The sequence below is a fragment of the Phalacrocorax carbo genome, chromosome 23 (assembly GCF_963921805.1).
Source record: "Phalacrocorax carbo chromosome 23, bPhaCar2.1, whole genome shotgun sequence".
Lineage (NCBI taxonomy): Eukaryota > Metazoa > Chordata > Aves > Suliformes > Phalacrocoracidae > Phalacrocorax > Phalacrocorax carbo.
The window spans coordinates 3,412,452-3,432,880 of NC_087535.1; the positions used below are offsets into that span (position 1 = coordinate 3,412,452).

Genomic DNA, 20,429 nt, shown 5'->3' on the forward strand with positions numbered 1-20,429 from the left:
GTAATCGTGAATAAAAGGCAGCTGTTATGCCCATTGCTTTTGGTGAGATTTTGCTCATCTCCATTCTTACAGCACCTACTCACAACATGTAAATTAGGGCCACAACCTCAGACATGCGTAAACAGAGGAATTACATGACTTGCCAAGCACTTACATAATAACTTAATAGTATATCGTGGAACGGCAGCTAAGGCTCATGAATCCTCTTCCTGTTTTACTTTGAAAAGGGGAGCAGTCATTATCATACGAGTTCCAGCTACACCACGACTCAGGAATTGAGAGCATTTCTGGCTTTCTGAGTGTCCTTAATATATCACAGACTTCCACTGCCATTTGTCTTTATTCAGTAAGAATTTTGAGTCAGATGGTTTATAAGTTCCTTTGAGCTGTGACTACCCAGAGCTCAGCAGGCACTTTAATGATTAATAAATAGTCTTAGAGTTCTTGTGGCTCATACATGACCATATGTTTCAAAAGCAGCAAGGCTTGAGTTATTATCCGTAGCTACTGATGCCCTTTGGCCCTGAGAGTTATCATGAGAGCGTTCTTTGTGTTTTGTTCATCTTGTGCTCCTTTGGACCTTTCGTGCCAAAATAAAATGGAGAGGTTCAGTCCTTCTGAAATTAGCTCAGGAAACAGGGCTGGTGTAAAGAAACCACCTGGTTGTTTATGTGCTGCCTTGTGGCACTTCCCTCAGTATCTCTTGAACTTTTTGGCAAATTTAATAAAGAGCTAGTGGGGTAGAAGTCTCCAAGACTCTTAAGTTCCAATATTTCTAGTGAAAATAAGAGGTAGAGTAGAAAAGTGGTCTAAAATGGTGTCCCTGGCAAGTAAAATGCTATATTTTGAGTTCTATTATCTTGGAGGATCAATGTGTGATAGAGAGAAAAGCTTTAAAAAAAGATGAGCAGCAGAGCTAATATAGTCTGGATAATATTTTTGCTTAACTGTTTAGGATGACATATAAAGTTGTGAACAGGGCCTGAGCCACCTGTACTTCAGGTTGTAATCTGCTTCTTTGCTTTCTAGGAATCTACAAGCCGCCATTGGAGCCTACTATGATTTTGAGAGTCCAAATATCAACGTACCCTCCATGTCCTTTGTTGAAGATGTCACCATAGGTGAAGGAGAGTCCATCCCTCCTGATACCCAGTTTACAAAAACATGGAGGATACAAAACACAGGTAAGGCTTTCAGGCTGTAGCAAAACCCATGTAGCCTGTATTACGTGACAGGATGGCAGATCTGATGGAAGAGATGCTGGCTTGAGGCAGTGGGTTTGTGCGCACTTAACTCGGAGTCGAGCTGCCCTGTCACTGGAGGAGGTAGCCTGCCAGCCTGTGCGTATTCCCCGCCTTATTGGCACAAACGTTTTGTGGCGAGATGCGCAGCTCAGATGGTTTCCCAGTCTTGTTCCTTGTGCCACCGCAGAAACAAAAGCTCTAGGAATCCTCTGTAGGAAGAGGCAGGTGAAAGAAATTAAGTGCAAGGGTTTGGGGTTTTTGAGTTTTGTTTGTTTTTAATGGAAGTAGTTAGATCTGAAAATAGATACTTCTGATCGCTTGATGCAAACAAGTGGAACACATTTTTAAGTCAATGAAGAGATCCCTTTTAATCTCAAAGCCTTTTAGCTCGTGACCAGCTTGTATATTACTGCTACCTTCATCACACCGTTTTGCCAACTGCCCCTGTCGTTTGGCGCTCTATAGAACTGTGTTCTCTGGAGGCAGTGATGCAACGATCTAACTCTGAGGTAGCTGTGCAAGGGTAACGAGGCAGGTACCCTTTACTTCTTAATACACTTTTGACAGAATTGCGTTTTCATGCTCTGAGAGGAGGATGCAAGGCTGGAGAGATCACATTCCAGTATGAAATACGTCTAAATAGCAACTGGAATCCAGGAAGTGAGACTAGGCAAAACACATTCTCAGTGCTTGATCTGTTGGGATGCAGTCAGAGAGGAAAATGAGATCCATGGATGCAAAGCGGAATACCTTGTTTAGTTCTAGTGTAGCAATGACAGGATGTTGCATGAGTGTTTAAGCTGTGTGTCTGACTTTAATTGACCTGCTTGCACTTTTGTGAAGAAGAATGATAGCACAACAAGGTATAATATCATGAATCATCATGAGTAAAGTTCAGCTGTGTTAGTATTTGTCCTTGTAAATAACTGCAGTGCTCGACTGCTGTACAGATTTGTGCTGAGTATCGAAGTATAACAGAGACTAAAACCATGCTAAAAAAAAATCTAGGAGTGTTTCATCAGGACATAAGGTGAGAAGAGGGGGTGTGTGTGTTTAAGAACACTAATTTATAAAGACTAGTCTAGAGAAAGGGCTTAATTATTTCAGTCTACTTTTTCTGCCTGTATTTGCTTGACTTAGTACAATGGAAAGGTGACACAACTCCAGTAATGTGAAAAATTTTTTATAACTGTGTCTCAAATACAAGTCTTACAAATACAGTAAGTTTAACAGATCTTGTTTCTCCACTATTAGTAACTTAATTTGCGTGTGTTATGACTACATCCCTATCTTGCTCCTTTCAGACTCCTTCCTCTCTTGTTCCTCTGATGTACTCTTTCCTGCATGCCAATTCAGCCTTACTTTAACATCCTAATTCAAGCAATGTTTCATTGTTCTTGGAACATTTGACTTTCTGAAATCCATGTGTCTTCTAAAATGAGGAAAGGGAGTTAGTCTTGACTTATGAGTTCCTGGCAAGGCCAACATTTGTTTTGGCTTCTGTGTGGGTTAAAGCCTGACTTCTTAAAAAGTACATCTGTACTCTAGCGGTGGTGCTGGAGGCCAGATCTTGTTAAAACCATGCTGTTGAGGCATGTTTTAGTTAAATGCAACTTCACAAACTGTGTTATAACGCTGCAGTTTAAGGAGGACCATAGCGCTTTAAAGCCATTTTATGGTTTAATTAGGGTACTATATCAAAGGACTATAGTGTTTCCAGATAATATCTGCTTGTTAGGTAGATAACTGAAGCAAAGCCAAGGTTTTTAACAGCTGTACAGCAACCCTTGATTAAATTGCTTCAGTTCTAAAACACAAAATACCTGAGGCATGTGTCACCGAAGTGTTCAGTGTCTTGACGAGTGTGACAAGCACAGCTCTGAGAGATTGTCAGTTTTAAGCGTGCAAGCAGTAAGCTAGGTTCAGTCAGGTTTTCCTATGTGTTATTAAAAACCAATACCCTGCTCTGACACCATCCAGGATGGTGCTTGGCATGTCTGCCAAGCGGCCAGTTTGTATAGTAGACCCATTGCTGAAAGAGCAGCAGGGTTTAACACAATTATTTCCTCTTCCCCCTCTACCCCCAGCTGCTGCTGGCTCTGCAGGACAGTTACTACAATTTATCATCTCCTGAGAGATGAGTGTACTGAAATAGAATGACATAATCATCGTTTCATTTTATGGGGCTTATCAGTTGCAGCGTTCTAGGCACCTTGCAAGCCTAAAGCCATTAAAACCGATAAAAATCACATAAATTATTTAAACTGAACCATGTTGCTGGGCTGCCAACCTTTTCAGATGAGACTTCATACTCAACTCCCACACGCCGTAGTCTGAGGTCAGCTAGTCACCCGACTCCTCTTTCAGGGATCTTCCTGTCTCAGCACTGTTTCCAGCTGTAGTGATATATCCCACATTACTTGTTCACATCACGCTTTCCCTGCTAGATTGTGAATTCCACAGATAAGGACTTGACTAGAAAACCAGTCCCTGCCACGTCTTCACTGAAGTATCCACAGGGATTAGAGGAGCAGGCGAGCTGTTGCAAAGGATGCTCTTTGGGGTAATCTGAGGTCAGATCAGCACCCACTGAGAGTGGTTCCACGCTTCTTGGTGGTTCAGGCTTTCCTTAGCCATTTCCATCAACCTCAAACAAGCGGAAGGTATTCTCAAAGTCATTGGCTTGGTCACATTACTGGGGAAGAAGCAAAAGAAAATTCTACTAAAATAATTTTTCACGAGTCTCCAAGGCACATTTCTCTTTGTCTGCCCCAATACTTATCTTTGGAGATGGCTGTGCTTGCGTGTGGTAACTGTTTTCTGTATCTCTACAGATTGTCAGGTCATGCTGTCAGTCCTGGTATCTGCAGTCTAAACACAGATCTCCACAAATAAATCATATGTTTGCAATCCTTTCCACCTTTGCACAAGGCTGAGAGAAGGGTTGGTGCAAGAAGGGCAATAAATCAATAGAAAATAAAACTAGCTTTTCAATTATAGTTCAAACTATTAGTTCCTCCTGAGACTACTAACAGGCTTAAAAAAGAATGGATCCCTGAAAGAAAATGTTTCCAGCGCTTAATATTAATAACATGTGTTTTGATGTCACAAGGCTCAGGAGCTGCATGTAGGGAGGCAGAAAGAAATGGGGGGGGGGGGAACCCTACCTTGGTCTGAGCTCATCTTTGTCTCTAGCATTGGTAAAATAGATGTGCATGTCCCTTGTGTTGATATCCCCCCCCCCCAGCTGTTACACTGTGACTTTGAGAATTTTTCTGTGTAAAGAAGACCTAGAGATTATTCAAATAGAAATACAAATTGTCCTGCTGGTCTCTAAACGGACCAGTTAAGCCTTGTCTGAAAACTCTATCCTTCAGCATCCATTGCTGGCTGTATTATGAGTATCTTGGTATTCCTTTGACTGTTCGACAATTGCACAACTGTTTTAATTAAGCATGTTTCATCCAGTCTTAGACATGAAGCTTTTTCCTGGTGCACCGTCAGTAATTTTTCCTTCTGTTTTAATCCCAGGGACAGAGGCGTGGCCCCCGGGGGTTTGTCTGAAGTATGTCGGGGGAGACCAATTTGGCCACGTAAACATGGTGATGGTCAGGTCCCTGGAGCCCCAGGAGATCGCAGACGTCAGCGTTCAGATGTGCAGCCCCAGCACAGCAGGAATGTATCAGGGACAGTGGCGAATGTGCACTGCCACGGGACTCTATTACGGAGGTGAGTGATCCCTTTTCCAGCGCTTCAGGCTCTTCTTCGTGACATTCCTATCACTGAGAAACTGGATGCTCCTGGCCCCTTGCAGGCGCTCTCCTGATAACCAAATGGTGATTGTAGAGGTCTGCCAGCTCCGAGACTAAATATAGAAAATAGAGAAAACATCAAGTGAGCTGCTTTGCTGTCTTAGCACGCAACTGTTTTCTAAACACTGGAACAAATAGCATTTTACAGAAGGCTCTAAAACACAAAGGGATTTGTACAGTTCTCCTGGAGACCCTTTCCCAGTCAGACCTTGTCAGGATTTTTTTCCCCAGTTCTCCAGCACTGACCGCTGTCAACTACATATGGGTGTAAAATCTATTTAAGTGGTGAAAACCTCGTCTGAGAAGTGTAGTTAAGGCCCAGGTTTTAATAGTGTAACTTGCTGCATCTACTGGGAACCATACTTCTGTGTTTAAAAACCACTTTTTGATATTACGCCCAGTGCCTTAGCCAGAGCCACCAACACTTTCTTCCATTTGGAGTCATTCAGTCATTTTCAGCCAGCTTTAGTTTATACCCAGAACATCTTTGTGTCTGTTCTGGCAGTTGGGAGTATCCCAAGTTACATGGGTTTGAGTGAGAGGTGTTGGCACTCCGAGTCAAAAATGACAATTTGCTCAGAATTACAGTGATTTTTTTGTGGAACTGTCAGCAAACGTATGACTCTGGTGTCAAAAGTGGATGTAACTTGTCCCTGAGGGAAGGGCATAAACTCCTCTGCGCAGGTTGAAAGGCCTGTTGGGCTCTGCCTGCCACGGGCCTGCGTGTTCCTAAAGCCAAGGCTTTCCCGGCTGCTGACAGTTTAAAATCTCATTAAAATTACCAAAGTTGTGCATTTTAAAAGAAAACAATCTACAAATTAAAATCCCTTTTGGCTACTGAACTTTGAGTCAAAGCAGCCCTTCCCCTGCCGTACAATTAAGGGCTCTCATGGTAGTCATCCCCCAGAGGTTAGGCCTAACAGCTGCGTGAGGGCCTGGCGGGCGGCCGGGGCTGGCTGCGGGGCGGGGGGGGGGCGGCCGCGGGGCCGGGGCTGGCGGCGGGGCGGGGGGCGGCCGCGGGGCCGGGGCTGGCGGCGGGGGGGGGGAGGCCGGGGCTGGCCGCGGGGCGGGGGGCGGCGGCCGGGGCTGGCTGCGGGGCGGGGGCGGCCGTGGGGCCGCGGGCGGGCAGCAGGGGGCGCCGCGGTGCTGCGGGCGGCGCGGCCCGGCCCGGCCGCGGCGAGGGGCCGGTGGGGGGGCCTCGGGGCGGGCGGGGGTCCCGGGCCGGTGGGGGTACCTCGGTGGTGCTCGTAAGGGGGTTACAGCCCTGGTAGGGCGCTGGGGGCCCTTGAGTGCGTCGTATTTTTGTAAGGTATGATCCGACTGTCTTTAATTGAGTCATAAAATGCAAAGTAACGAGTCCAGCCCTGCTAAACGTGGGGAGGGACGGGAAGGAGAGCTTCAGTGAATTAATGCTGCTCGAGGAGCCGTGCTGGTAAAACCGAACAGCAAAAGGCCCTGCTGTCTCCTCCCCCAGGCCACCAGTGGCAGCACCAAAGAGGTTAACACTTGACTGCAAAAAAACCTGGAAGCAATTATGTGTGACATGAGGTGCTGTTATTAGATCTGCTGAGATGTGATAAGGTATTGCTGCTGTTCTTTTTAATTCTCCCTCTCCGTGCAGCAAAACCGGAGCACATTTGATGGAGAGGTTGGGGGGGAAAAAAAACCAACCCAGTAAAACTGAATTTGGATACATACCAAGAAATGCATTTATGTAACTAGGCCATAATGTTTGCATGAAGTGTAAATGAAACGGTAAGTAAAGTAACAACCTTATCTATGTACAAGAGACAGACACGCATTAGGTAAGAACTGTGAATACGTGTCTTATTCTAACCCATAGTTTGCAAACTTGTGTTATAGTCTGCCGAGCCTGGGTATCTTATCCACCTACTGTGAGTGTTTTGGAACTGGCTTGGAGATATCTTGCAGTGGATTGTCATAAATATAATTACCTTCTAGTCACTCTTTTGCTTTATTTTAACAGTCAAGCCTTTCAAAGCTAAACAAAAAACATTGCCTTTACTTTACCATTGGAGTAGAAGATTGGCAGTGATATCTCCTGGCTCTTGTTTCAGTCTTGCTGCGTAGCCTTGAATAAAGTCACTTAAGGTTTTCTTTTTTCAGCACATCCTATTGGTGATCTGAAGTACGGAGCTTCTCGTTGTCATGTCAGTTTATTTTTATGTATTCTTAGCTGGTTCGTATAGGTTTAGTAGGAGTAAAACTAGCCTGGCTTTCTTGAAAGATTGGACACTAAATTAGTGTTTAACCATTACTTACGATGCTTCATAAAAATATATTTTAAACAGTGAATCTTTTTCCCTTGCTATTGTAAAGGATGGAATTCATGTTCTGTTTTTCTCCTTCTGCCCCCTTCCTCTCAAACTCCCATCTAGTGACAACCCGAGTGTCTGTCTTTTCCCACAGATGTCATCTGGGTGATCCTCAGCGTGGAAGTTGGAGGACTTCTAGGTGTAACACAGCAGCTGTCATCCTTTGAAACAGAGTTCAACACGCAACCGCATCGCAAGGTAGAAGGAAACTTTAACCCATTCGCCTCTCCACAGAAGAACAGGCAACCAGATGAAAACAACCTAAAAGACCCTGGGGGTTCCGAGCTAGGCACAATCAGCAAAAACACATGGGGGCCTGCTCCCGACCAAATCGAACAAGATCAGAATGGACTGTCACAAAACTCTGTAAATCTCTCCCCCAGCAGTCACTCGAACAACTTGTCGGTAGTGACATACAGTAAGGTAGGTGCCCTGGGAGAACAGGAGAATGGGTAGGTGATGAGACTGTGATGTATGTAATAGTTCTTCGTTACAAACTGCAAAGCCCTTCCCTTCTGCTTCTGCCAGACCTGCTAAGGAAGGTTTTGAATTTGACTGTCTGACTCTGCCAACTCCTCATGTTATATTAAAATATTTTTTGCCTCTGATAGACTCTACCAGATCCACCTTTTTGTTTTTGCTTCAAGTCCTTAAAATTTATATAATCTTGTCTGGGTGCTGTAACTATTAGTGGCTGGAGCCTGCTCCGGTTGCGTGTGCAAATAAGTCAAAATATCTCTCTAGATGTGCTCCAGTTCTACATAATTTTGAAAAGAGAAAAAATAACCACACCCCCAAAACCTAAGGTTAACCAGATAACTTCTTTTTAGCTGGTGTGGGGAGACTACAGAGCTCAACATTTTGATCCCAGAAGCTACCTGTCAGGAACAGTCAATCAAAGGACTATTCCTGTCTGTGTCCTTGTCTTGTTCATGATTGTAGGTGACTTTTAAATTATCTTTACTTTTACTCTCTCTCAAGAGCTTGCTTGGTGGATGCTATATGAGTCTGAGTGATATTTTGACTGTTTTTATTTGCTTGTGTGTGAAAAATGAATTGCAGGATTATTTACAATTCAGAACCCACCTGTTAATGCAGCCAGTATGTGTAGGTGTGTACTGTCGTATGTCAAACTAGTTTGATTTTTAAAATCCTTTAAAAATGCTTTACTGTACTTTAAGCAGGCTGTGTAGGACAATAACACTTGGTTGCTGAATGACTTAATAAAGCCCTAATGTTAGTTCACCTACAGCACTTTAGTTCCTAACTGGATGAACTGCCTGTCCTCTACCAGTGGATCATATTTTAGTGACCTACTTTGCACCAGGGCTATGCATTTTTTATTTTACTGATGGCATGCGCGGGATTAACTGTTTGACAGAGTACCGATCCCCCTTTTTGTGTTTTGCACCCCAAACATAAATTGCTGTAAGCTGTATTGGCTCCTGCTTCAAGATTCTCGCTCACTAAAAGTGAAATGGATGGCTTAGGAAATTATTAAAAAATAAAGCCTTTCACCTATCAGTCCAAATACAGCCTGGATTAGCAGTGACTGAAAGTCACTGCCTTTTGGTTGCTTGGTGGATAGCGGTGTTCCCTGAGGAGACAGGCCACTGCCTGACTGCAGAGGCCGTCTGTGTACTGATAGAGCTCTGCAGAAACGTTATCTCGGGTGCTGCAGGTGGGGAGCACTGCTCTGCGGCTGGCCTACGTACATACCCCTGCAAAGATTGGTAACGGCTCTGTGTATCGGTTGACAAAAAACCAAAAATCAGTTACTAAGTACCGCTTTGAGATAGTGGGCTTACCTAAGCCTTTCATAGCTAAAATACAAAGTTTAAGTGGGAAACTCAGTTCTACTTTTGGTGGTCAGCTTTAGTCTGGAGGTGGCTTTTTTTTTCTCTTGTCTATTTTTTCTGAGTGCAGAGCTTGGCATTTGCTTCGTACTTGATTTGCACTTGCAGGTGGAAAGATGTGGAACTGCTAATATCTGCACTTCTGAGAAAGTTGCTGTGTAGTAATTCTGGTTGTGGGGGTTTGGCAGTAACGTGGCCCTCTGTTTTCACTAGGTCTGTCCCTGTGGTATGTATCCTTACCCTGCCTAGCAAGAGGAGAGTGGTGTGGGCCCCAGGAGGTAAAGTGTACCGCAGGCTCTCTTGGCTGAGGAGTAGATACTTTATCTTTTCTAAGAACGTAGGTGTAAGGAACCACTACCAATCAGAGGTGCAGAGGACAGAGCAGAGGCCAGCTATACTACGGAAGAGAACAGCCAAAAAGGAGAGTGAAGCACTACCAGAGAGGATTTAATGAAATTTAAGTAAGCTGGTTTAGCTAGTAACCCAAAGGTCACAATCAGTACTCTGACAAGATGTGAGCCATTATAATCTAACCTCAGATATAGGGTGGGTGGCCTTTCTCCCTTTTGTTGTTGTTTTGGGGTTTTTAGTTTCTTTTTGTATTTACAGAATATTCTTGGGTGGATTTGAGGTGGATTATCTGAGATAAAAGCAGAAATTTTTTCTTGCTTGCTTCAGAAGGGATAACTTCATTGTCCTTTTTGGAGATGGTGTGGGATATGTGAAAGTTCATTGATTTTTTTTTTTTGAGGTTTTTGTTGTCTCTACTACAGTGTTTCTATTTATGACATAATAAAACAAGTTAGCTTTTCCTTTGGAGGCCATTATTAAGGTAGGTCTGAAGATCAGAGTCCTGTTCCAGCCTTGCCCTTCCTGTCCAGGGCAGGAGGCTTTCTGCTACAGACTTGAATGTTCATATTGGTACAACATGAATATTGATACAAAATTGGTTTCTCTAGTGAACAAGTTTGAGTAGGTTTGACATCCTAGATCCTTGGTCTTGTTTGAAATTACCAGGTGAACATGCTTACCTCCCCTGGTTTAGGTTTAGCACCATTGCATGCTGCCTTCCTACAATCCGGAAAAGAAGATACTTTTTTCTAAAAAGGGGTAACGTGTCAGCAGTATCCCCAGCTGGGGTCACCGCTTAAGCAGGAAAGGGCTTATTGGAGGTGATATCAGAAGTATTAAACCACTTGATCAGCAGATGGTGTTCTGGTACCTGTTAGGAAGAATATCTGGCCCATCTTCCCCACTTCCCTGGGGGCTTGACCTGTGCTCCGCTGCTTGAGAGGAGGGAAGGAAAACTATATTTGGAGCCATTCTCTTGTGATTGAATATTCACGTGAAAGGCTTTATTTCAAGTTCTAGGAGCAGACAAAAAAGTACTGTGGGTTGGGTACGCAGTTGCACATTAAGATTCCTGGATTTTATTTTATCTTGGGCAGGACCTCTAATATTTTTGTCTGCTTTCATGTACCCAGAGGATGGAGTGAATTCCTAGTCATGTTTGACACACCATCTGGTACGATACAGCAAAGGGGATGGGTGAGGTCTAGTTAAGGTGTTCTGAAGGGCCTGTGTCCCTTATTTAGAAGTAATATAAGCCCTTAAATATTTCTCAGATGACTCTGGAGGCTTCCCCTCTGCTAAGAGATTATGGAGAACCCCAGTCATGTAGTTGCATGAGACCATGAAATGTTTGAGGTAAAACTAGCAGTTTCTGGCATCTGCAGCTGTAAAACATACTAGTAGTTGCCAGACCTTGTCTGTATTAGTTCTCCCTCTGGTGCAACTGAGCAGGTGTGACTTGTCCTCTGAAATTCCCCATTGGAGTCAGGATCTCAGTGACACTGACGTGCCATCTGCTGCTGGATTAGACAAGTATATCAATGTTTCACGCATGGAAACATTCAAAATGCTCTTATACAGCAGTGTAGAGTACGTGGGTTGGATGCTCTGCTCGGTGAAGCAAACTTTCCTCGGAAAAAAACAGACCAAACAAAACAAGGCACTGAATTCCCTATAAGCAGATAAGATGAAACCTATGATATGGCTGAAACAAACTGATTTGTTGTCTTTATTCCTGCTGTAGCGTATGCCTTCCCTGGGTCCGCCCTGCTCACCTTATCAAATAAACTGCTGGAAGGTTGTGGATCAGGGCCTCTGTTCGGGGCGTTGCTTTAAGCATGTTGTTGTTATATCTATTCCCAGTAGAGTTTTTGCATGGTCTTAGAATGAAGGATGTGCTTAAAGTGCAGGATAGGTTGCTTATCTCAGGATAGGGATGAGCTGTATTAGAGTCCCGATATACCCATGCATGGGTATTTTATTCTCCTCTTTGGCAATTGCCTTCACTCTGTATTCTCAAGAGAGATGAGGCTAATATAGCTTCCTTCTATTTACTGGCTCAGTCTCATAGCAACACTGTCGAGGTCATTGCTGCTCTCTTGTGACAGTCTTTTACATTAAAAGCGCAAGATGCGGTCTTACAGTGCCTGGGGAATTAGGGTTAAATTTCTTAACTAAGGAAAGAAGCATACAGGTTTAAATGTCTAAAGAGATCTGAAGTGGATAGCCATATACTGACATTCAGATTGTACTTGCCACCTATATATAAAATATATATATGTGTATCTCGCCCATATGAATTGGGGAATTGCTGCTTTCTGTGTGATGCAGAAAACTGCATGTAGAAGTTTTGATTCTGCAGAGATTTGCCAGTACAGAACAATTTGCATAGTTGCCACCATAGCAAAGGGCGTTGTACAGCTTGCCTGGTATTAATCTGTTCTGTGCATTACTCATGCTACTCTTAAAAGCCCAATGAAATATAAGCATATTTGGTGTTCACAAAATCAAAATCTTAACACCTTTTTTCCTGCTGTCTTTATGCTCCCCATCTTCGTTCTGTGTGGAGCTGAACTCTGATCCATGTTACTTGACAGCTTTCTATACATAAGGGGAAACCAAACCTCTCTGTATCCTTGGAGCCCTGAACTGGCTTCCCCTCTCTGAGTTTAAAAGTTGCTGCTGCTTCTAGGTGCGTCCTTCATTGAAACCAGGGCACTCCAATTTGTGTGTTTTTGGAGCACCTCTGTAAACTTTAAACAGAAATTTTCTTTCACTGGAAACTATTTGGGTACTAAACTATACTTGCGGGTAAGGAGGATGCCCCAGAAACGTTTGCATCCATGTACAAGAGAGGCTCCTTCCATCCTGGCATCTGGGCTTTAAAATGGGCTAGTTCCCACATGGTTAAATTCATTTAGAACAAAGTGAGAGAAGGCTGGACTCAAAACTACAGTAGCTACTCTTTGACAGCCACACTGCTGCATAGCATCTGCAGGCTAAACTGATGTTGCATGAGCTGGTTTGCTTATCTGGTGAAAGACTAATGTGTTTGGATGCTGCATGTTAGCTCATCCATGAAAACCGACAGTCCGTGTGCTTTTTGGACTGTGGGAAATGTGAGATAATCTGATTTTAGCTTAACTTTGCTCCATTGCAGGCCAACAGAGTTTCCCTGTTTTTTTTATCTCTGCAGACTAAAAGCACGCCGTTGATTAAGTTACAAGAGCTAAGTTGTTGCATGGTAACTTAATCATGTACCTGAGCCCTCATGTACTTTGTCAGCTATGTGCATCTAAACCAGCCCTACCAGTGGCTGCACTGTGAGAAGGTTCTTAACTTCCTGGTGGTCTTAACTGCCACGCCATGTTTGCACAGCATGCATGGAATAAAAAAAAAGTGCTCAATACTTTGTTCTTCTGTTTGTGTTCAGTTCATGTAAGTTAGTCAAGAGAACTCTGCATAGTTTGGAGAAGCACTGGCTAGGAGCGGCCCAGGAGGTGACGAGGAAACGGGGACTTGTAGCGTTGTCTGATGCTACTGTCAGTGTACACTGGGAGACTCCTGTATTGCTTTGCAGCTGTGCATCAGAAACTCCTGTCTCTCTTGAAGTGTACCTTTTATTGATCTTGACTCAGTCACAAAGGTGAAATAAAGATAGCTATTTGAAAGCCTGTGTTGTGATGGTTTATGAAAGATTAACTTAATTTTCATTTTATTTCTAGCACAGGTGCCTTCATTTAAAGGGCTCAGTATTTACAGAGGCCTTTAACTTTCCAAAAGGTCTCAATTCCCTTCTAGATACAGAAGTCAAATGAGAATTTATACCAATAATTTTCACATAGAGTCTTTTCTCGGAAAGACACAGTCCTCTGCTCTCACGTGTTTGTACGAATAGCAAGTACGCTTTCACTAGCAAGTTAGCAGTAGCTTCTGTGGAAGATACTGGAAAAACTGAAAGTAAACTTGCAAAGCTGCAGCTGAGCTTTTCATACAGGTAGCGATCTCATTTGGAGAGTAGAAGGGAATTCGCCAAAAACAGCGTGAATAATTCATCAGCTGAAATAACTCAGAAAAAATGCAGTTGTGCAAAAGTTATTCTGCGTACGTTTATGATGTAAAACATTGCATACAAGGGATAATTATTCTTGAAAATGGCATATGATGGAGTTCGGTATTTGTGTTGCAGCTGTAACTGAAGTTTTCAGGTGTCAAGACTCTATTACACTGTGCGTGTGGCATAAATGTAAACCAAGTCTACGCTCGATCTTAAAAGAAACAAGTGTTCTTCAATTTTGTAAGTTCTTGTGTCCATTAATAAAGCACATGGGTAAGTGAAATGCAGCGAAGAGTGGCAATCCCAAAGGAAAGATTTTTGGGCTTTTTCTTCTTGGTGAAATTCGTTGCATCAGGAGAAGCTAACCTTGGTCACAGAGTCTGGGACTGTTCTTGGAATTGCTCGTGAGTGGATCCCATCTGGAGATGGCAGCCTGTTAAGTGCAGTGTAGTAAGTGGTACGAGGCTGTATAGACTTAGTAATCTGACACTCTGAAGGTGAGCTGAATTCTGGTTTTAATTAACACATGATTAGCATAATTGTGTAGCTTTAAATTAGATGCCACAGAAAACAGTATCTGAAGATCCAGAGGGTTTCCCTGAAAATAAGGTTAATAGCCTCTTCGCAGGGTCTCCCTCTGCATACAAAAAGAGCTACTGAACTGTTCTCATGTCTGCCTGAAGCTGAGGACTCTGGGCTGTGTGCTGAACTGTGTTAATTCTTTTATGTCATGGAGTGGTGCAGATGTCTCTGCTTACAGCGTGCACAAATTAAACCAACAAGGTTTTGCCGGTGTCGTATCCGCCGTGCAGGCGGTAGCCCCCGGCAGAGGGAGCAGGCAGCTGGAGGAGTTGATGTTTAGAGCCTCACGAGGCCTGTGAGTGCTTGCCAGTCAGTATCGGCAAACAAAGCCTTACATGCAGGTAACTGAAAGATGAAGCAAAGTCTGGCAAATGGGTCTGTACAGGTAATGGGCAACAAATCCTGTTTTTCCTTCTGTAAAGCAGTAATGCGTACAACAGCTTAACCTGTTCGAGGTGAGACTGCCTAGGATCTTCCTTGTAACGTTGTTTTCCTTCTGTGTCCCTTGGGGGTGGTTTTGTGCACCTATTCACATTATTTTAATGTTTTGCTGCTGCTCTTCCCCTTCCTCCTGTTTCAGTGACTGTATTTTTCGGAAATGTTGAATATCTCACTCTTGATTTTGGTGGGAGCGCCTCCTTTCGGAGCTGAACTGTTGTGCTGGAATCTGCTGGGCGTTATCCTCTGAAAAGCTTGCTTTACAAACTGGGAGTGCGGCATATTCCTAGGGTAGAAGCGTGTTTGTTTTTCCATCACTTGTATGTATTTCTGTCTGCAAACAGCAATTTCCAAGTTTCCAGTCTTCCATATTTCCCACGCAGCTCATGAGATGTCCCGTTTAATTGTCTCCTAATCCTCCTCCTCAGCTGAATTTTGAGAGCTGCTGATAGATGCTTCATTTTACCATTGTCTTGTATTTTGCCGCTTGATTTATCCTAAAGAATTAACTTTTTCTCACCAGCCGTAGCAAGATTATAGGCTTCTTACAGCGCTTCCTTTAGAACATAGGTGTACAACAGAGCTCTTGAACTTGGGTTTTTGCAATTGGGCTTAAGCTAATGAAGTTGGTACTTCATACGAGTCATATTAAAGGCTCATTGCTTCATGGCTCTGTGGCTCATGCAGCGAGGTGGTTATAGACTTGTAGGAGGACACGCACGAAACAGTGCTTGCTTTGAGATTTGCCCCGTTAAGGCAAAATGGTGAAAACTGAAGCCAGAGCTTCACTTAAAGACCAAGAAGGGCTTTGTGCTAATCGGGCTCTCGGCTGCCTCACCCATCAGCGTGCTGGAAAGAAGCTGGACTGTGGTAAAGCATTTGCGTAATGGTCTTCCACCTTCGACAGTGAAATATAATGAGCTTTTCTCCCTCGTCTCACTTCTGACCCGGGTATGTGTCTGGATCCTACAGGAGGATTTGGTGTGTGGTTTGTATCTTCGTCATTGTGACAAACTTTATATCCCTGTGACTTGAGAGATCTCTTGCCTGCCTGTTGGTCACTTTCTTTTGCTTCCTGATGAAACCTGGGTGGCTGATTTGAACAGCAGAAATTACAGAAAGGAGTTCCTGTTAATATGAGGCCTGTTACTAGATCTGTCATTTAGGCAACTCGCTTCAGGACGTAAAGGAGGGAAAATGGAGTCTGTAGTAAGCATTTTGAGATTTTTTTTTTTTTTCCTGTTAAATGTTGTGGTTGATTTTTTTACTTGAGGAAAATGAATATTGTTATTGTGAGAGCAAAAGTGGCAGTTGTAGGAACGTGGACTTCCAAATCCTGGGTTTTTTTCTAAAACAGACTCTTCTACCAGTTACGGACCCTTACTGTTTGCTGTAATCTTTAGAATAGACTTGTGACGCTGCGGTTACTTGGCCTCGCAGGTATTGTAGCACCTATTTTCACTCTGGTGTAGAAAATAACCACAAGTTGCTTTGTGGCCTGGTAACACCTGGCTATTACCTGCCTTAAGTAGCACCTGAAAACGGTAAGTAGATGGCATCCGACATCTCTGGGGAAACCAGCTACAAACACCAAAACCTGCGTTTTAAGAGTGTTTCGTAAGGCTGGACAGCAAAGGTCGCACTGGGGGGCAGAGGGTTGCGTTTGGCGTAGAAGCGTGGGGGGGGGGGGGGGGGTCAGTATTTGTAGGCATACGCTCATCAATTTTATTTCTTGCCTATTGAAATTGATTATGTCTCCAACTTTCTTTCAGGGTTTCCACGGTCCTTATCCCTTCGGACAGTCTTAAAACACAAAAATACAAAACGGGTATCGACAAGAGGAGAATTTAACAGAGAACTGACTTTTGGGGGACGGGAGGGGGATTCATGTGGCAGACAGACACAACGTGGAGCCCCCCTTCTCTGCCTCCGTGTTCTGGATAAAGAAGAGAAAAAAAAGCCCAGTAACTTAAGACTAGCTGTTTCCAGAGGAAAATATGAAATCTAAGTATGCATGTGTGAATGCTGGATTTCAGAGTGTTGTTTAATGCTATGAGGAAGAAAATATACCAACACCATGGTTTTTTTTAGAAATCATTCTCTCACATAATTAGGTAGCTTAAAAAGAAGTTTAAGAAATGAAAATGAAAAAGCCATCTTCTAAAAAAATATTTGCCTACAGAGCGGTTGTAGTTTGAGCAAATGTTTAATTTCTGTTTGTTTCTTGTTCATATTTTTTTTAATAAGGGACAGCGTGCATTTTTATGGAACTGTTGTGTTTTGCTTGCTACGAATGGGAATTTGCTTAGCATCTTCTGGGGTTTGTGCAGTGACTTCTTTTTGTCGAACATTTTTTAATGACAGGGTGGGTCTGCACCCAGCTCTGCATTTTTAATATAATCTACTGGGTTTCGTTACCAACTTTTTAATCTTTTTTTTTTATATTATTTCTTCCCTGCCCCTACTCCCTTCCCTTTTGTTTAACTGTTGCTGTTAGTTGTCCTGCATGTCATTGGAAACCCTGCTGAAGACCAGGTTTCAGTATCAAAGGTAGAGAGAGAGACTCTGACTTCTAGGGTAACATGGAGGGCTCGTTCCCCTTCCCTGTGTACGTGAAGTACACACAGATACACACCCATATTAATAAGAAACAGATTTATTAAACTTTCAGAGCTGTCCTATGTGGTTAGCATTTTAAAATACCTTTTTGTTAACTCCTGATGTACAGTAGCTGTGCCTAGAGCAACCAAGCAAGCGCGTCAGTCTTGTGCCAAGAGGAAACTCTCTTTCTGTAGCTGTAATTCACTTCGTAGTAGTTGCAGAGCTTTATGAAATCATGTCCTTTTAATTTTGAATCTCCCACCTCTCTTATAGAGTATAAGTTTGAATTCATTTCTCCTGCGATATTAGCTTAGAGGCTAATTGTTTTTTGAAGGCAGAGCAAGAGTTAGCATCATCAGCTGGATTCCACTCTGTCGCCTTGTATTCATTTGCCTTTATCGTCTTGGCTTGTAGCTTCATTGAGGTTCTTACCTTCTAAATGGGCTCTCCACAGCTTGGTATTGGAGAAAGAATTGCTCCTCTAAAGATTCAGGTTGCTCTGCTGTTCCTTCAGTGTATTTTCCGCCAGTTATGCATTAGGAAGTCCAGTGTGAGGGGAGGGAGAACGGCCTCAAGTGCTGTGGTGGATTTCTAAAGTGCTGTGTCGGCACAGATCCCGCTGAAGGGGGGAGCGAGGTGAGGGGACGCGGTCTTACTCAGAAACGTGACCAAGGCTGGCACAGCCGTCTGCCAAAAATACAGTAATACGCAAAGCTCCCACTACCTTCTTCCACATCTTTCCAGTGAAGACCCTTGCTCTCCTTGTTGGAGCAGAGCGCAGGCTTGCTGCACAGTGCCTGGCTTTACGCTGATTGCTCTTGACTAGTTGTATTTTCCTGGTTGGTTTTGAACAGGGGATTCATTGTCATTGCAGCCACCAGGGACTGTCTTGTCTTGGTGCGTACAGATGGATCTGTGGAGGACGGTGTGAGTCCCTTGTATCCAACGGAGGAAGGACGGGGCGATAGATTTTGTTTGTATTCCAGAGGTTCAGTTGTTGAAGGCCACTGTTAGCTGACGTTTCCCTTCAAAAATCTATTTGCTGGGAGAAACAGGTATAATATAAGAAATTATCTGCATAAAAGAGGCACTACAGGATTTGGACTGGTAGTCATTTGCCCTTGGTGAGCACCTGGGCCTGCCTTGGCAGCTTGCTAGAGCTGGGTGAGTGTAAAGATCCAGAGCAACCCCGTGGAAGGTGGTGCTGCGCTGCTCAGCGCAGCTGTGGCGTTTGGTTCTTGTCCTGTAAGGTCATTTTGCCTTGGATTAGTTATCTTCTCCTAGCATTCAGTGCAGGGGATGATTTGCATTGCTGTAGTGTAGCGTGGGCAAGTGGATTCTTTCCTCGCTCCCTCCTTTCTGAGCAGGTGGCTTGTGCGACACGCTCTGAGGGCATGAACACGTACCTGACCATCGCAGCGCTTGCAACACTGCCGCTTCCCTTCTGAAGGTGTCTAAATCACTGGAGACTGCTGTTTGTCCAAGTGATGAGGTGATTCCTTATCTTATTAGCTGCTTTCATCAGCTGCATAGTGGAAGGGGGGGGAAACATTAAGATCTGAGTCCGTATGTTACAGCTGGTGCTGCAGCCTTTGCCTTGTGTCAGTTGAGGCATCTGGTGGGAGACCCTTGAACCTGGATACCCCCACGCTGGCTTTCTTCTCCCAGCCATGTACGCTCCTCCCATATATAAAGGCTGCCACATTCGTGTTCCTGCGCTCCTCCTAAGACAGAATTTTCCCTTTTCCTGAGGAAAAAAAAAAACAACTTGCATGCACCCCATGTAGCTGTGTGCTTTCCCACTCAGAAGCCACGCTTGTTCTGCACAGGCTTGAATTCTCTCTCCTCTCGAGTGTTTTTGGTCTGTGCTGTCCTTGTGACAAGGTTCACTTACTCCAGGGCGTGAAGAAAGGCGGGGCCGGATCCGAGTTGCTGCTGAAATCCGCAACCTCTTGCTGCTCACGTCGCCCCTCTTCCCCAGGTAGCTGAGTGTGAGCGCTCTTGTCTGCGGGAATGATCTCTGCAAACAGTCGCACAGAGCTCTGGACGCTTAGAGGGTTGGGGTTGTAACCCTGGCTGTGACAGTAGAAGAATGTTTAAATTAGCGGTTGCGCTACCTCTGGGTTTTTCCTCTAATATAAACTGTTTCACTGATGCCAAAGGTGGTTTTATTTCCTCTGGTTCCTTGGAGCTTAGTGGTGCAGCCAGCCCTCAAATTGCTCTTGCTGTCAGGTTTCCAGCTTTTAAGTAGGGGGATTTGAGATGTATTCAGCAAAGCTCTTTCCAGGTGATGTCAGGGCGCTGTGATTGTACTGGTTTCCGCAGGGCTGATGGATTCAAACTCGCAGAGTTTTAACATCAGATACATGAAACAAATGGCCTGATGTTTCGGGAGTACTGAATGCCAGATATTTTGGTGAGCCTGAAGCGTGTGCGGTGGCTCAGATGACCCGATCCAGGTGAGTTACACACACCAAACTCAGGCCTGTTAGAAACGGGAGGAAATCCTTACTGGGTTGAGACTGGTGAAACCAGTAAAGAGGCTGTTACCCCAGTGAGGCTGGTGTTCCTGTCTGGGGGAGGGATGGGGCTGGTACCCACTAGTATGGGAGGATGCAGTGACAGAGAGGCTGCAGGTGGCTCCGGTCTGATTAACCCCCATCTGTCTTGAAGTCCGGAGGAGGAGGAGGGAGAGAGATCTTCCTTATCCCCGCCCCTCCGGAGGAAAAAAAAAAGGTCATGCAGAACATCTCTGATGGTGTCTAAAATGGATCCCTGTGTCAAGCACGAGCCACTTGGGATGCGGAACCATACTGCTAATACAACTTGAGCGATGGCAGCCCAGGCACCCTCTCTCAGCCGAGGCAATCTGGAGCACGCTGTCCCTAGGACTAGCCCAAAACTGGCAGTGCCACGCGAGGAGGTGGGGGGAGCTGGAGTCTGCCGCCCGCATCTCGGGAGCGTTGGATTTAGACCTCTCCGAGGTTTGGAAGATGCAGCTCCCCCACGGAGGGGCAAAGCTGTCAGGGAGCATGTGGGCGTGAGAGCGGCCGGAGCCTGCGGGGTTGGGAAATGCACGCTGTCCCACGTCTGGGTTTCTGTTGTGTGTTTAATTTTTTGTGTGTGTGTGAGTGCGTGGGTGGTTCTGCAGC

General features: G+C 44.5%; 1 protein-coding gene across 2 annotated transcripts in view; it reads left to right on the plus strand.

The window, feature by feature from the left end:
• Positions 1-18,821, plus strand: part of ILRUN (inflammation and lipid regulator with UBA-like and NBR1-like domains) — a 32,529-nt gene extending 13,708 nt beyond the window's left edge. The window contains exons 2-6 of one of the 2 annotated variants that reach the window (XR_010376096.1): positions 1,030-1,184; positions 4,776-4,973; positions 7,487-7,815; positions 16,449-16,684; positions 17,174-18,821. Coding sequence is in view for 1 of the 2 variants with exons in the window: in XM_064472046.1 (XP_064328116.1) it covers positions 1,030-1,184; positions 4,776-4,973; positions 7,487-7,815; positions 16,449-16,484 (718 nt within the window). In the remaining variant the exon portion in view is untranslated. Of the gene's footprint in view, positions 1-1,029; positions 1,185-4,775; positions 4,974-7,486; positions 7,816-16,448 lie in introns of both variants that reach the window. The other variant, XM_064472046.1, reaches the window with a different exon arrangement.
• The last annotated feature ends 1,608 nt before the right edge of the window (positions 18,822-20,429 follow it).